The sequence below is a fragment of the Ceratosolen solmsi genome, unplaced genomic scaffold (genome assembly GCF_000503995.2).
Source record: "Ceratosolen solmsi marchali unplaced genomic scaffold, CerSol_1.0 scaffold6, whole genome shotgun sequence".
Lineage (NCBI taxonomy): Eukaryota > Metazoa > Arthropoda > Insecta > Hymenoptera > Agaonidae > Ceratosolen > Ceratosolen solmsi.
In genome coordinates this window covers 14,731,576-14,750,000 of record NW_011948414.1, presented here as the reverse complement: position 1 = coordinate 14,750,000, position 18,425 = coordinate 14,731,576, and the positions used below count along the sequence as shown (strand labels likewise).

The 18,425-nt window shown below is 30.7% G+C and overlaps 1 protein-coding gene across 1 annotated transcript in view; it reads left to right on the top strand.

Moving 5' to 3' along the window:
* LOC105368224 (zygotic gap protein knirps) overlaps positions 1 to 11,053 on the top strand; it is a 30,380-nt gene extending 19,327 nt beyond the window's left edge. The window contains exon 3 of the mRNA XM_011507198.1: positions 9,018 to 11,053. Coding sequence (XP_011505500.1) covers positions 9,018 to 10,205 — 1,188 coding nt within the window. The 3' untranslated portion in view covers positions 10,206 to 11,053. The remainder of the gene's footprint in view (positions 1 to 9,017) is intronic.
* The last annotated feature ends 7,372 nt before the right edge of the window (positions 11,054 to 18,425 follow it).

The window sequence follows — 18,425 nt, the reverse complement described above, 5'->3', positions numbered from 1 at the left end:
ATATATATCACCTGTCGAGCCGTAGTTGCGATGCCACACGCACTTCTACAAGGAACCATCAGTCTTTATAAAACTTGCTTCCGTGAAGAGAAGAATTTTAGAAAAGGGACAGCGATGCATACAGTAGTCAGTGAATCAAATGGAGCACTTGTTCGAAAGTTGAAAATATCGAATCGCCATTCTCTTTAGGATAAAAACGGCCTCTTAACTGCTCGTAGAGGGAAAAAGATGGACCCCACGCATTTGCATCTAATAGCATATGTGCTCGTGTTCATTTACATAGTAATGTCCCGAATGAGATGAGATTTCACATTTCACACCTCTTGACGGTGACAGGGGAACGAGCCTTCTTTCATCACTGAAAAGTGCCGCGTTGTAGCATAGCCGGAGGCATTGGTCCGTGCAATTGAACACAGATAAAACAAATGTTTGCTCGAGGTTCAACTAAAGAACTTAAAAAAGAGGGTTTACACTCTCGTCAGTCAAGAATTTTATCTTTTTCTTCTTTTTTTGCTCGCCTATTTACTTATGACCTGAGCCTGCAATAATTAGGCTGTTTCCATTATCTGATGTATATGCGGAGCGAACTTTTCCAATACATCCATTTAATCTGTACGCAGAAAAATATCTTTATAAATCTTCATCACATAAAAATAACTCGTTTTCTAAAGCTTCCTTGATCATTAAATAACCGATGGAATATTTTTCTTAAATAAATACGTATTTTCCTGATTTCGTCAATTATTGGCGTAAACCGCAAGCATCTATTCGAAGTATAGAGTATTTTTAAAATTTTAATTATTTTAATTATTTATTCATCAATTCAAAATTTAAAGTCGTATTTAATATAAGAAGCAGAATATTATTATAAAGTATATAATAATTATTAAATATATATATTATTAAAATAATATATATTATTGTAAAAAATAATATAAATTTTAAATATGAAATAATCATATTTTTAATAAACGCAGAGGAACTAGTTAGTAATTAAATAAATAAAATAAAGTAGATAGATAAGAGATGTAAAATAATAAATACAGAAAAGAAGAATAAGGAAGAAAGAAAGAGGGAAGGAGGAAAAGAGACAGAAGGAGACTAAGTATTCGGGCAAGAGTTTTACGTAACGATAATCGTTTCTTTGCATTAGCTGCGACCATTGATGCATCAACTTTCAACATGCCTACGAGGTCTATGGTGAAGTGATACTATTACTCCCATTGTTCTGTCAGTACGTCGTTGAAGGTCGATATTTCTTTAAAAAGAAACGCTGACTAAACAGAGAACTAAAAAATCGAAGAAGAGAATATACTCCCGCTAGGCTCACAGTGTTCGTTTCATTTGATTAATAAGAGGAACATTTTGATGACCTCCTTGAAACTAACATTAACGGAGGAAGGTAAGAAGTAAAAGTGGACGCAAATTTCTTCTGGTACATGAAATATGAGTAGAATTAAAAAGCGATATTCCCCAAGTATCGCTCGTTAAAACGTTTCCACAATCGGTCAATTTATCAGTGTTGTTTTCTCAAATAAGAGGAGAAATGAATGCTAAGAACCTTGTAACGATTTCAATAAAAATGAATTGGACTTGAACTAGGTTCTATTTCCGCAAGAAGCTATGTACCGCTCAAATTAACAAGGAGCCGCTTTAGCGACTGTATAACTACGAATATATATTTCATTTTCACTTTTACTCGTTATTATTTGACGAGCACTCGTACACCGAGGGAAAGGTTGAAAATTAGAGCAAATCTGGTTTATGTAAGCGGCGCGCATGCTTGCACATCCAGCTTGAAAAATTGCTAAACGTAATGAGTGTTTTAATCATCGGCTTTGTTCGCACACGGAGCGCTTCAATTTTAGGTTAGATTTCAAGATATTTCTACAATTCAAGGACAAAATCCGCAATATGTGCGATCAAACAAATCGATAGACTTTGACATTTAAGTGGAGTAGAAAACCACGATGACGCGCAAGTGCATTTGTGCAATCGCACCGTAGTTTCACAATAGTGCAATGCTGTAGAGCAAGATTTTGCTACCTCCGACGTTGTTTTCGTCTTTTTCTATATTTATTTCCCATCTATTAAATATATATCCTGGCTAATTTAAATAACCATTAGCCAATTAAAGATATTGAAAAGAGGCAAGGGAAAAGATAGCGGAGACGCAACGAAAAACTAAAGAAAAGAGTGCAAGTGATTAACTGACAGTGTAAGTTCTAAGGTTATGCGTTTTTCCACGATGCCAAGCAGAGAATAGAAGGCAACGTTGCGCATAATAAAATCGCGATGAAAAAGGAGGACATGGCGAGTTGCCAACTTCCGGCGCACATAAGTGTGCATCCTCACTGCTTGGGCGCGTCAATATTTCGGTAAATTAGCAATGGTTGCATACTCGATTCCGGTCGAGTACAGTGGTTTTCGTTGGCGCAAAATGCTCACGGTTGGCGGTTGAATCATCAGAAGAAAGAGGAGCGAAGTCCGGCAGCAGCCGAAACAAAATTGAAATCGACGAGCGACACTCGTATTACGTAGCATCGGTACGATCAGCAGTCCTGCGCGGCTTCGCTACACGCGATTGTTGGCCCAGTTCACGCCTGTTGCCTCAGCTGCAAAATGAAATCGTGTTTGCAAATCGCACTTAACATTCAGTCGGTGATTCAAGTCTATACGCAATGCTGACATGGGACAAGAGCGGAAGGAGGGGGAGGGAAGCGCTCGACAGATAGGCAGAGCCAGCAGACGCCGGTGCCGGGAGCGGAGCTACTGGCTGTGCCGTGCGCATATAATACGCCGCGATCGCGAGAACCTTTTCATAACAATCGATATTATGCAACATGTGCGCGTTCGAGTCGCGGTGTTCCAGAAATGCATTCAGCGTTTCAAGCAATGCATCTGCATTTCCAGCAAATTACAAGTCTTTTTTCTACCTCACCATACCATTTCTCTAAATACGTCGTTTTTTAACATAACCGTTATTTTTCCCTCGTCTTACTTCTTCTCAACCCAATCTTCGTGCTTCTTTTCATTCTAATTCGTATTCGAATACGCATTCGTTCAATCGCATTCACACTCAATCAACTTTTACTTTGTTTTTATGAATGAGTCTTTCACAATCAAGGGAAGTCTTTTTATTATCATTCATATCGTAATACAATGTAGCTTTTAGATTACGAGATGAGATTTTTACTTTATTTTATTTTATTTGCAAGTACTTTAATAAATTTCATTTATGTACGGTTTGCAATTTTATCTTGCCATAAGAACGCTCAATTTTTATTACATCCACTCTTCTTAAAAATAATTAAATTATATAATATTTTACTTTACAAACATAGGTATTTTGCCTTCATTAATATAGATGAAGATTAGACTTTTTAAGCACCTGAATTGAAAGAATTATAAAATTTGCTTAGAACAAATTTTTGTTTGTCGAGATTTTATTTATTACTTAAAAAATAAATTATGGGAAAATTAATCTATGGGAAAAAACTGTATGATAAATCAGATTAATTTAATCCAGAATTTTATAATAAAATTTTCAGAATTTAATTAAATTTAAAGCTCATAAATTAGTTTGCAGTGTACCTTAAAATATCTACTTCGTACATTTATTCAACTCATTTACCACATTTACTTTTATATAGAATATTATCTCTGATTTTTACTTGACTTTCAAATACACTGCGTCGATTTTAAAGAAGAAGATAAAAATTAATAGTGCTGTATATGCAGTCGATCAAAAATATAATATTTTCTTCTGCAGTAAATAAAATAATAATAAACTACATGTTATAATTAATTAATCACTTATTAGTAATATATACTTTCAAGAGATAGGAACTAACTTAAACTTAAATTAACTATAATAAGTTATTTCATACCGATAATATATTCAATCATTTTGATTATTAATTTTTAAATTATTTTTTAAATTCCATAGTAAATATATATATATATATATATAATAAAGAATATTCAATGGATGTTATTTTAAATGAATAACATGAGCGAAAAAGAGGAAAAAATATTTTTTTAGAAATTACGAAGAAGCATCTAAAAGTAAAGTCGGCAATACGATATACAGAAATGAAATTTAATTAAAATGGAAAAAAAGAGAAATAATGAGAATAATTGAAGACTAGCTTGCTTACCATTAAATATATATATATATATATATATATATATATATATACCTATACTTTAATATTTTATTTGGAATATTCGATACGGAAGCGAATAGTTGTCAGTAGCGGCACACCACCACTCGATTGGATACCCCGGAGGCCCAGTAATTCCGACTTTCTCCCACAGCACAAATCAAGCGAAAAGAGAAATGACGCGCCTCGGTGTATTGCCACCACCATCGCTGGAAACAACATAAATACTGTGGCTAAATTTTAGGTGCACGATTGGGTCAAGAATAACTTGAAGTATAACTTGAAATTGCATGCACAATTTGTGTTTATTTATATATTATACATACACTTGCACACGTGTATTTGTAGGCCAATATTTCATTTATCTTGGAGGACTATACTATGTTACTGTAATGCGCTAATTTTTGAAATCCATGTTCAAAAACAACGAGGCATTTCCCAAATATATTTTTATTTTCACACTTTTAACTAGAAAGTATCTTTAATAAGAAAATGAAATATTAAGTTTAATTATTTGAGAAAATGTTTTTAAAGTCTCAAATAAATTTTAGCATTTTAGCGTATAAATGTTTTATGCTTTTTTAAAGGATGCGTGCATTTTCTTTCATGAGCATATTCACATTCATCGATGCAACGATGTCGTTACTTTATTTTTATTTCATCGTCATCGACGACGACTCGGACCCCTCGAATCGAGCCACTCACTTTTATGTTTACAAACGAAATTATGCAATGACACTATGCAACTCGCATTCGTCAACGGATAATTAATGGTATGCAAAGCAGCACTGTAGCTGCAATGCTCCGTCGACGAAATTACGTGGGCAACATTTTCAACGGAAAAATTGACAAACTCGCGATAATATCTGCCTGAAATTATAAACATGCGGCTAAAAATGGCGCGACCAAGAATAACGTGAGAAAAGTAGGCCGAACAAATCGTCCAAGAAGAAACGAGATGTACACGAGACCCCCAAGAATTTGGAGAACACGCATGTACACGCATTATGTGAAGCTCTATGTGCGTGATATGCTTGAGCTCCTTCCCATTAATATACCATTTATCCTACAAAATTTGATCTGCACCTCTCACCTATCTTAAATCAAATGGAAAGTTCAGAAAAATATGCCTGATTGCTGTCACTTACGGAGTCGGCCAAACATTCAAGTCCTAGTTTACGATGAGATTATATTTACTTGGCACTGAGTGCGTAAAGTCGTGACAGAGTCTAAGCCACGTCATGGCAGAGAAAGGCCTGTCTCGCATTACAGGTGCTCCGGATGAAACTTCACATACGAGAACGATAAAGAGAGAGAGAGAGAGAGAGAGAGAGAGAGAGAGAGAGAGAGAGAGAGAGAGAGAAAAGGTGATAGAGAAGAGCAGAAAAGGATCGAGGAACGCGAGATGCGGGCGGATGGAGAGAAAGGATTCATGGAGAGCGCGAGAGAAAGAGGACGGTGGCTGAGTCCAAGGATGAGCTCGCGAGTGCTTTCTGTGCTCATAGTACTTATGATTGCACGACGACAGGTCACATATCTATATACATGTATACATAGTGGCTAAATTCAAGCTGGTAATAGCATAGCTAACGCGATTAATCTGTGTACCTCTAAGATTATCTAGGATCGGTTTTATTCACGATATAGGCGTTTTTTGCTTTTTTCATCTCATTTAATCGTAAAAAATCAAACAATGTAATCAAACGTAATCTTAATTCTGTTGTACAACTGTAACTTTTTCTTTCTGATTAGTCTTTCGATATATTCCGAATTATTATTATCAATACTTGAATATAATTTTATCATGTATATTTGCACTCTACACATGTATTTTCGGGCATTTACACCTTTCATGTTACTTAATGAATACACTTACCGAAGCAGCTCCAGAAGTTGGATCAATAGAATAAGATAAAAAAAAAGAGCCAATTGAAAGTGTCTTATGAAAAAGTATTTACTTGTCAAAATCTCTGACTCGTCCACTTATATCTAAACCTTAAATATTTTTTTTACGTATCATTAATATCACAATCACATCATCAATTGAAAGACAAGATTGATATTCATGTAGAGCTCGTCGATACAAATCAATGAGCAATCGCGCTACAGAAAGTGGAAGGTGCGCGAAAGAGAACGAACAAAATAAATAAAGAAAAATAATTACATAAGACATAGAAGGCAAAAACGAAAACTAGTATCTTATTAATATTTCTAAAAATAGATATATACTATTTAATCAATCGAATCAATCGAAAATCATTATTATTATTATTAGAACATTATTAGAAAATTATTAATATAATCGAAAAGCTCTATTGTACTATTTTACTATCTTTGCGCGCATATTAGTATAATGACTAATGCATCAATGAATGAAAAAAAGAACCAAATAACCCGCATTTTACTATGTTATTTACATATACATATGTATAACATCAAAAAAGTAAACGAATGTAAGCAAGATAGGTTGATCGATGTACTTGTATTAGTCACAACGCCATTACTACGTTAACACGAATATTATATGACTTATTAGTTAATGCAACATCGAGTCTGTGATCGAAGCATTATTAGTTGGAATAATAGCTTGGAAGTGTTTATTTCCTTATTTTATTATATTTATGGGCTTACCAAATAAATATTACCATTTTTTGTTTCAATACTCAAATGTAATTGAATAAATTTCAACATCCAATCTGTAATTCCATTATAAATTATTAATCGATTCCTTAATTTATGCGAGTTGAAAAGATAGCATAAGGGCATCATTATAAAGAATGAGAAAAATGAATGACTGAACGGAAAATAGATGTATATGCACTATTCGTTGATGTGCACTTGTCTCCATTAATAGTGGCATAATATAATTATAACGTGTTACGAGAGCGAAAAAATAAATCGTTAGAATTAAATCCGTGCTTCCTTTGCAACTCAGGTGCGCTCGTGCGCGACCCAGTTGCGCCACGCTAGCTTCCTTGCAAAACCTTAAAAATGGGCCATTAAACGAAATTAATGTGTTCTAATAAAGAGGCAACCATAAAATAATCTTGATAAATCTTTGAATTTCTAATAGCGATAGATATGTATAACAATGTTTAAAGTTTCGCATTATGACAATAAACTATAAAATAACCGATATTTTTACGCGTTGGCTTAAGCTTTAATGCAGTCGAAAGAGCCAGCACAGGTAACAATTATATACGTTGGTAAAAGATGAGGAGAGATCAAAAAAAAAAAAAAATAAATAAATAAATAAATAAATAAATAAAAAAATTGAAATCTTCGATTGTAATCCCACATGCAAAAAAGATGTAGTTAAAGCCTCGATTTAGGACGAGAGAAGTTTCAACACACACGCTCATTCGTTTGCTCTAATCTTATATTCACTTCCCCCATTGCATCAGCGCTAAGCAACGAATTCTTTGTTGGAGTTCAAGTAACTCGCAAGAAACCAAGACCAATTGCCAAACATCTGTCGGAAGTAACAATGACCTACGTAGGTTGCAACACGATTTAATGCAAAACAGTAGCTCACTTATCTTACGTCAGTGAGAATTTTCTTTCCGTTGTTCCGATGCTGCACATTTGTTCTAATGCTCCATTTAGATGTTTTATTCATTTATCATTTATATATATATATATAATAATTTCCTTATGCATACATTTACTTTCCTTACACACATACTTGATTCATATTTTTATTCATATGTTTCTGCTATAGTTCCTGATTCGCATGTAAATAAGTGCATTGCATTCTTATGTATGAATAACAATATGCTTTTTAAATTTCAAATTAATTAAATTTATAATCTCTTCATAATATATAGACTTTATTATGAAATCAAAGTAATATTTTGCAATGCCGAATTCGTTAAGAGTAATATATGAAATTTGATAACTAAATAACTAATATTTAAAAGAAAGGAAAAAAAATTTAAATTGGCATTGGATTCTTGCTATTCAATTTTTTATGCAAAATTGTGTTTCCTTTCTCGTTTACTAATTAAATGAATAAATTAATCATTTTTCAATCAATAATTATATTAACTTATTGAGAGAAAAATAGTAAAATAGAAAAATCAATCGAATTTGATAACTGTATGGAGATTTTGAACGACTCTTAACCTATGGATAATTGAGAGCAACTCCTATCTCATGGGTAATTGGGAGCGTCAATCTGTGCCGTACCTTTCTAATCCCCTCTACGAGAAAATCAGATAGAATTGTCCGAGTCGTCGTGGCTGTACAGCGCTCCGTGAGCCTGTAATATCATCTACGTTAAATAAGTGTATTTGCCCATAAAGCCTCGCAGCAACGTAATTCCGCAATAAAGAAAAAGCTGACTCGAGCGTAAAAGCCGCTAGGCAACTGTCTAAACTAATAATACATCGTTTTTACAATAATTATATAATTTTATATCGCGATGGCTCAAAGAGTGGACTTCTCTCATGATTTATCAGTCGCTGTCTTGCTAATTGAGCACTCGTCTGAGGATTTTTTTTTTTTTTTTTTTTTTTTTTTTTTTTATATTTCAATAAAACGCGTAAAACTTTTATCGTTGACTTCTGACCTTTTTACGGCTTTTCGACATTTCACCGTTTTGCAATACGGCTACAGCGCATCTCGAGATTCATCGCAAATGAATAAAACTGCAATGTGCCGATCCCGCTGCGTCCGTTATCCGCTCAATTCATTCGCTCGTCCTTCGTATTAATCCAACAGCGTTTAAATGAAGCGTTGATTTTCTGAAAGTTCTTTGAGTCGAGTGAAAAACATCTAAGTAGACGGCGAGAAGCAAGTCGTAAAAAACAGAGCCCACTTAACCTCGTAATCCCCTTCTTTCTGTTGCAGTCCTTCTTCGGCAGAACGTACAACAATCTCGGAAGCATATCGGAATGCAAGAACGGCGGAGTTTGCGTTATCAATAAGAAGAATCGCACAGCCTGCAAAGCCTGCCGCCTAAGGAAATGCCTGATGGTTGGTATGTCCAAGTCAGGATCACGCTATGGACGCCGTTCGAATTGGTTCAAGATACACTGCCTTCTACAAGAGCAGACTAACAGTAGCCAAAATGCAACGGGCCTTGGTGCGTCGCACTTTGGATCGGGATTTTTGCCAAGCTTCCTACCTGGGCTCCAGTCGCAGTCGCAACAAGGCTTGATTTATGCCGGTAAGGACGGTAGAGAACAGACCTCCCCGAGTCAAGAGGACCTAGCGCTTCAGTCACATTTACTCCATGTAGCTATGATGAAACAAAAAAGCCGGGAACGTAGCGATAAGTCACCCAGACCCGATGAAATGGCTCTTCAAAATCAACTAAAACTGCTCGCTTGGCAGAAGGAAGAAGATCGAGTAAGTCAGCAACATACAACGACGCCTCCAAGGAACAGCACGCCACCTTCGGCCTTTCCTTACAAGGATCTCGTCTCCGTCTCGAGCTCGTCCATGTTTTCAGTAAATTTTGCTCAAAAGGATGCAGCCATGCCTTCAAGTTCTCTCGAAGTTTTTAGACCCTTTTTGCCAATTTACAAGCGGACAACCGATACACCCAGCGACAGCGGCGCTTCATCTGTTGAGAGCGACGAACACGATGAATCGCGCAGTAATTCGGCCTTTAGTTATTTCAAACAGGATGCCTCTCCAACGACTGCTGAACGTGACTTTCCCAGGCGAAAAATCAACGCCACTGTGACCCTTACCACTGACTACTTAACGCACCACGGTCACGGACTAGTCTACCCGCCAGCCGAGCTGGTCACGCCGGCTACCTCGCATCACTCACTTAGAGGTGGTGACCTGCTTTTAGCCAGCCCTAGCCCAGGTGGTCTTGCTATCGAACAGATGGAGCCGATCGATCTGAGTATCAGGTCAACTAAGGGCTTTCATAGAAGCAACCAATCTCAGGAAGGCAAATCCAAAACTGAGCACGATAGCAGTGGAACGAACAATATAGGTGCACAGGAAAACTCTACCAAGAGCAATCCTCTCGATCTAAGCATAGATGTCAAGAGGCCGACTGCAGCAGAGATTTCGCTCTAGCTGCATTTGAAGTAAGCCTTTCATACCCGGTTGCCGTTGTTGCTTCCCTTCTCTCATTGAGATGATATTTACTTGAAACGCAAAGACCAAGAATAATAGCATCTCGGGTACTCAAGTAATTCGGCCAGAATCCTGGAACTATGCGAGCTGAATTTCGAATTTAAAATAAATTCGGTGATCCGATGTAAATACAATTAGAGATGTAGCTTTGATAGAACTTGATTTGTCAGTCGTCCCCATTGAGTCCTTTAAAGATATCATAAACCTGATACGAGACTTCACTCAGTCAGTTTGGCACTGCTTACTTAAGTACACGGAAATACTAGTTATTGGAAATATACAATTATTGTACAAAGTGCCTACATATCCCCATTTTATTACGCTTGCACTCGATATGATCAGATGTCGAGTGACAAGCTTTTCATTTTTCAGTATATCAGTATTTCTCTTATTTTGCACAGAGACGGGCTGGTCCCTACTGATATGTAATGTTAACATTTGACAGACAGACCTTTCGAATGAGATGTCATATATCACTGATCGACGAGAAAGCTCAACGGAAAACCTGTCTTTTCTTTTTTAAACAACTTATTAAAAGCTTGTAGACAAAATGTGTTCAAGAAACTTTGAAATTCATCTTATTCAAAACTGTTACGTTAACTAATTTAACGAAGCTAAATAACACTTCTTTTCTTCAATAGCAGATAGTTTCAATATTCATCTAAAACTCACCACTTTATAATTTTATTCTTACTTCTTTCCTTTCCATAAAGAATGAAACTTAATATCATGTGTGCATACGACTACATACACAGACGCGTGCGCGCGCGCACGCACACGCGCGCATACAAAGAGACACACAAATAAACAAACACTACACACATACACAAACATGTATATACATAAACACTCATTCGTACATACCTGTATTTCCACAAGCAGTCATAAAAAATGCATACACGTACGCAATAAGACATAATTATGCATATTGACATATATACACATTAATTACTACCAACACATATTCACACACGCGCACGCATACACACACGCACGCGCGCGCGCACACACACACACACACAGACACAGACACAGACACACACAAAAACGCACGTGTGTATGTGTATTTATATATATGTATTTGCGTATAGGTATAAATATCTGTATGTATGCAAGTATGTGTATATGCACGTTTATGCCTTATTGTGTGCATGTATGTTGTTTTATTAATGCATGTAATATGCAGGTCTATATATATATATATATATATATATATATATATATATGTGCGCGACCAAATATAAAAGTATCCGTCAGTGTATACATTTTATATTGGAGAAAAAGGCAAATGCAACGAACAGTCATAGAATTATTTTAATGTACTATATTGATATTATATATTATTTAATGTTCATATACAAGATCTATTTCTTATATACTCTTATAACAGTTTGTTTGACGCAAACTTAAAAAATGTGATCCTTAGTAAATCAAAAGGCCAGTAAACTACAAATCACGAAATAAACGTCTATATGAAAAAATGGCATTACATTAAAATGCCTAAAATGATTGTTTGCTTTTTTCATTTGTTATAATACAGCTGTAGGTAATGTAATTAAGGAACCAACGATTCGTTCTATGTTTTATTTGTAAATAGTAATTTTAAGTTTTAAAATAGTAAAAAGCGGCCAGTACTTAAGCTTATATTGATGAAATAAATATTTTTGTTTAATTTAATTATATAGAGTTTTATCATTACTTTCCCATCCCTTATTGTGAATAATCTTTTTTTATAAATTAACATTCTTAACGTTAATTAAAATATATTTTTAATAATTGTTCAATTACTTACACTAGAATTTTTAATTCTTCGTTAAAAAATATAATAATTTCATTATATCATACGAACAACTAATTATAATTAATTCAATTATATTAAATTATTTCAATAAAAATTTTCAAATAGAACTTCTTTTGAAAGTATTAAAAGTAAGTGTTATAATACCTTCATTAATACTTTTAATTTTAAGATGAAATTGAACTTCTCATATTATTATTTTATTAAAAGCTTTATTATTTCATTTTTAAAATTATTTATAAATTATTTATAAAATCATTTATAAAATTATTGATATAAGCTAAAAATGAAATTACATAAAAATTTAACTACGAAAGCGCAACACAAACGTACAAATTAAGAAAGATTTTTATCTATTAATTATTATATACCTTGATACACATTTTTTCTTAAAACAGTTTTTGCAAAATCTTGATTAATAAAAATAGAACAAAAAAAAGTATATGAAAACTTTACACTACATGGATTCCATAGAGTCGATAGTATAAATATGAATATAAAGAAAAATTATTTATTTATCAACTATAGAAACATTTAATTGCTTTAATAATTAATTTGTAATTTAACAATTGAATAATGAAATTGAGTTTAAAAAGTATCTAAACTGTTAAAATTTACAAATAAAATGTTTGTTTTAAATTTATTTAATTGTAATTTAATTGTCAGAATATCAATTAATCAATAAATCAAAAAATCAGAATAACGTATATATGAAACATTTATTTAATTAATAAAAATATCAAGTAATTAATATAACATATCCTACCGGTAGTATAATAAATTATACGTATTTGAGTATTTCTTTATAACGTATATCAAATACCTTTTCTTTTTATATATTAAATTTAATTGTACGAAAACATTTTTAAAATTCATAATTTATATATTTTTGCGTTAATGATATTTATTAACTTACTAATTAACTGATTACACTGTAATTAATATTTCACTGATTAAGTATATCCACTTAAGTAGTTTTACGTGAAGTAAGGAGTAACAAATAATGTTTATATATATGTAGATAATATTTTATAACTTTATAAAAAAAATTTCTATTTTCTTATTTAATTTTATTTTTTTCGAATAATACTTCACATTCTCATGTAATTTTTATTTACATAATTCATGCAATAATAATAATTTTGATATTTATGACTTTATATAGTATTTCTTTTTAAAAATATTCATATAGAAATAAAATATTTTTATAAAATACTGTAAATATAGTATTTTAATTCTATTTTTTATTACATATAATTTTATCAATTATTGAAAATTAAATAAATAAATTAATTTTATTATTATTTTAATCAATTTTTTATTTATCATTTGTCAAGTAATATTAATATTAATCATTAGTATTTGTAAAACATCCTGAATGTAATATTGTATTTGAAAAATAAAGTTTGAAAATTCTATGATTTTTAAATTTAAATACATGTTATATCAACGTTACATAATATACTTATTTATAAAATATCTATTTTATGCATTAATCTGCTAAATTATACAAATACATATTAATCTTAAATATGCACCATAACTCGAAATATCGAAAATTTAAGCCAATATTAAAAGGCTTTCTTAATAAATAGTTTCGGGTTTTTAATGTAGATTATATGTTTTCTATTTTATTTTACTTTATATCTATTTAAATATAAGAAATAGTATTTATATTAAAGAATAACAGTATCAAAAAGAATATCAAATAGTAGATAGATAAAAATGTTTAAATTCTTTCTCGAATCGTTAATAGTATACAAAATAATGTAGAATTTATAAAATTTATAATATAAACATAATATTTTATTGTAATGTTAAATTCTTAAAATGGTGTTTACTTTACTAAGATTAGAAAATATTAATAGTAAAGCTTCAATTAAAGAAAAATTCGAATATTTGAAAAAGTCGAAACGATCTTCGCAAGAAATATTAATTTTCAGATATATTAAGTAAATAGTATTTAATATTAAATATTTGATTTTTAATCGAATACCTTCATTAATTTTAAAGAAAATCGAAGGTTTCGAATAATACAAAAATTTATACATGCTCTATAGCTGTAAAAAGATGAAAAACTTTAATTCATGTTTACATTTTAGACATTAAATATTCATCCTTATTTCATCTTCATGAGAAACCATGAAGATTAATATAACGGAAAAACAGATGAAATGAAAAATTTTTGAATTTCAAAAAAAAAATGTTTGGTTTGAATATAAAAAAAAAACACGTATTAGCAATAGTGTCGATATCATGAGACTTACATAATCGATGTAAATTTACGAAATATAGTAAAAAATTGACAACATTGTTAGCAATATAGTATGGCGCGACGCTTATCGTAAACGTTCATGCTATGCTGGCATTCTACAAAATCGAAGAAGTCTAAACTCTACGTCATGAGATATAGAGAAAAATACAGAGAGAGGGAGAGAGAGAGAGAGAGAGAGAGAGAGAGAGAGAGAGAGAATGTAAGGCTCCTGTGTCTACTGCAAATGCAGCGTAGTATGTAACGGCACCTTTTCAAGATTAGATGAGGCAATAGCGTCGCTGAACAGGCTAGTGCACACGCTGATGCATATGACAATCACAGTTACTAGTAATGTTATTGACATCTACACGATGGTACAAATAATAGCCAGATGGCTTAATAGGTAGCTAAGGATTCACTTTCTCTTCCACGGTTCGTCACTCTTCTTCTCCTATCTCGTCCAGCTAACATTAGCAAACTCATTTTTTACTTGGGAGCCAAACAGAGTTACAATTACGCGCGTTAACATATATTATTTTTATTATATGTAAAAATTTATTCTTTATTTTTATTAATTTACTTTATTCTTTTATTGTCTTTATTATTATAATTGCTTCTTTATGTTATTATTTTATGTAAATTGACCATTAATTCACGCACCGTCGTATGTGCACTAATAAGTTATGCGTTGGTAGCCTCTCTCATCCCAATCTTTATTGCTTTCCCATTATTGGCGCTCTCTACTTAATATACTGGTTATCTTCTATAATTACGAAATATAAGAAATATTTATTATTTGAACTCTTAGAAATTTATGAGGAAAGAGCGCTTATATTCTATTTTTCCAAAATTTCAATCACTTAGCCTTTTTTAAATAAACTTTTCAATTTATAAAGATCATTCTGTTTTTCCAATATTATGTATTTTAATAAAAATGGAAACGAATTTCAAACCACTGATTTTATAATACTAAAAATGTTAAAAATTCCTTTTCACTTTTAAAATATATGAATTAGTCACTTATTTACTATCTAAAAGAAATGGCTGTTGGGATATGAATAATTTTTCAAATAAATAATTAAACGAAATCTTAAATAAAATGATTGCATTAACATAATTTAATATGTATTTTTAATTTGGTCAAATGCATTATTAGCTTGACAAACTGCATATTTTATGTTATTCTTTTCATTCGCTATTCTTATAATTTAAAGGATTTCAGATAATTTACCACATATGTTAACATTTTCCCTCGATATCGAAGTCTCTCGAATATCCCGCTATCATCTTCCTCCTCGTAACTTACCAGCGCCGAGAGATGCCATAATATATTAACGGAATAGTATGTATACTTACGACCAAGTGATGACAAGTAGGTGCGGTTACGAAATTACGAAATTACATGCTTATGAAATCGATGCGCGTGCAGGTCCCGATGCAAGATTTACACAAAAAGACTTGAATAGAAGAAAAAAAACGTACTCGATTCGTTTCATTCTATTTATTCTGCTTCTAACAATAGCGACAAATTATCTTTTGCGCGAAACCTATAGTTAAAAGCTTTGTACCGAAAAAAAGAAAATTGGAAAATTTGAGCATTTAATAAAGACGAGCTTCGAGGCATGAATAACATTTCCTGTAATATAGAATATTCTTCGGTATTTCGAATACAAATATAAAAGCTCGCTTGATTATTCTCTTGACTCGCATAAGGTTATAGGTGATTGAAACCACCAAACTATGCAAGAAACCGCAATCATATATATTATAGAATATAAGACGAAAGTGGCGCCATTATGTTACAACATTGAAACACACCAGCAGCGTTTTAGCACTGAATACACAAAGCTATATATAATAGGAAATAAAATGTCAATTGAGGGCATAGCTGCAAAAACAGCGTAAGCCCATTTTAAATTTTTTATTAATCCGCTAGCTATTTAGATAAGATGCCAAGCACTTTATCATCATAAATAATACATTTTGTGTCATCCTTAAAACGGTAAATTTTATTTCAATCTGCAGGTTTTATTATTTATTATCTTTATATTTTACTCTAACTGCGATGCCATGCGTAAGTTTTTAATCAACTGTTAGTTGAGCTTGAATTTTCACTCAACTCCACTTATGATTGTTTTTGCATTAATTTTTACAATTATCTCTATAAAAGTACTGCAAACTTTAATGCCTATATGTATTAGCTATTTATATATTTTTTAATAACTTTTCAAATCTTTCTTATGTGTGTGGAAAAGGCGTGACATTAGTAATTTTACATTAGGAATTTCTCTAACTTACTCTATTTAAATGAATTATAAAAGAAACTGCTAGGAAATATACTAGTAAGCCACGATGGTAATTTATTACTTCCAATACCAATATTGTGATTGTTATTAGAGTACAGTATTTATCATAAATAATAACACATAATATCAGATCTGTGGTCTAAATAAATCAAAAACAGCTGTGTAAGTGACATTGCGGAAAGTCTGTTTTCATTTAGCAACTGTCACTTAAGATTAAAGGATAATTAATTTTGTGAAATTTATTTATATATTTCTATACTTATTTCTAAGGTATAATAAAAACTAATGATAAATAAATAAAATAACATAAATAAAGTAAAGGTAAATTATAAAAACGTTTCTTTGATATAATGTTTAGTATATTTTTTTTATAATTTTAAATACTCATTATTAAGATCATAAAATTCACAATTGAACAGATAATATGGAAATTTACAAATCTTAAAATTATGTATATTAATAAAAAGAATATTTATTACAACATTCAAAGGCTGAATAAATATCCTAAATAATACAAAACTTAATAATTAAGTAGTTATAATATGAAAGAACTTATTTTTTTTTTAATAAATTCATCAAAAATTAACAGCCTTAATATTCTAAGAACGCAATTAAACGAAATCGGCAAATCACATTAAATTTTTAATAGTGCATTTTATAAATATTCCACTATGTATAATATAAATAATATAAAATTTTATATTAATATATAAAATTACATCATCAAAATTATATATTTTTATTGTTTATTGTTTTATTATTAATTCATTAAATTAATAAATTATTATTTCACGTATTTTGTTATTTTAATAAGTTATTAAATTTTTACTTTCTATTATTATTTTAATTTTCTTAATATTTTATTATTCAATAGTATAATATATAAAAATTTAGTAAATACATTAATAAAATATAACTTAAAATAACTTAAAATGAACATTTTTTTGTTAATGATTTATTTGAACTTATATAAATAATAATTTATAGTAATATTTACACTAATATTCTGATTACTGATATAAAAGAGTACAATTTTTAATTGTTCAAAGTATTTATATAATAAAATTTTAAATCATTTATAAATAGGAAAATTCCTTAACTTACCTTATAATGAATTCCAAAATAAAAATTTGCATTATATTTACATATATGTGCACTCCACAAATTTCAAATACTATTTTTTTAACTCAAAGTTAATGAAAAGAATGAAAAATTAATCAAATTAAACATTATACTAAATATTTATAAACATTATTCGAAAGGGAAAGATATTTCAAATGAATTATATAAATAATTATAAAAAGTAAGTAATTGAATATAGTTCAAAATTATTTCAAAATTTTTATTTTTAACATTATCTTAAATTTTTAATATGTACCTTTCTTTAATATTGTAATTTTATTTTAATTTAAAAACATTATAAATTAAAAAAATTTTAAATGCAAATAAATGAAAAATGTAAATCAAGAAAAATAACATTTTCATAATTGAAAAAGAGATAAAAGAATTTTCATACTATATATTTATACTCGTTTATGTCTAGTTGTTCAAGTCTAAAATATGAAACTATAAATATAATGTAATTGATCTCAAAATGATTTTTATTAATTAATTATGAATTAACCTTTTCATTTGATGAACCTTAATAAATGTTCTTTTACGAAACAGAAGCTACACTTTCAATACTTCATAGTTACTGCAAATAAGTTCCAAATTAATATTGATATCATTCTATCAAATAAAATGATAAAAGAATTATTATAATAACAATGAATGCAAATTACTAGATGAATGTGACTAAC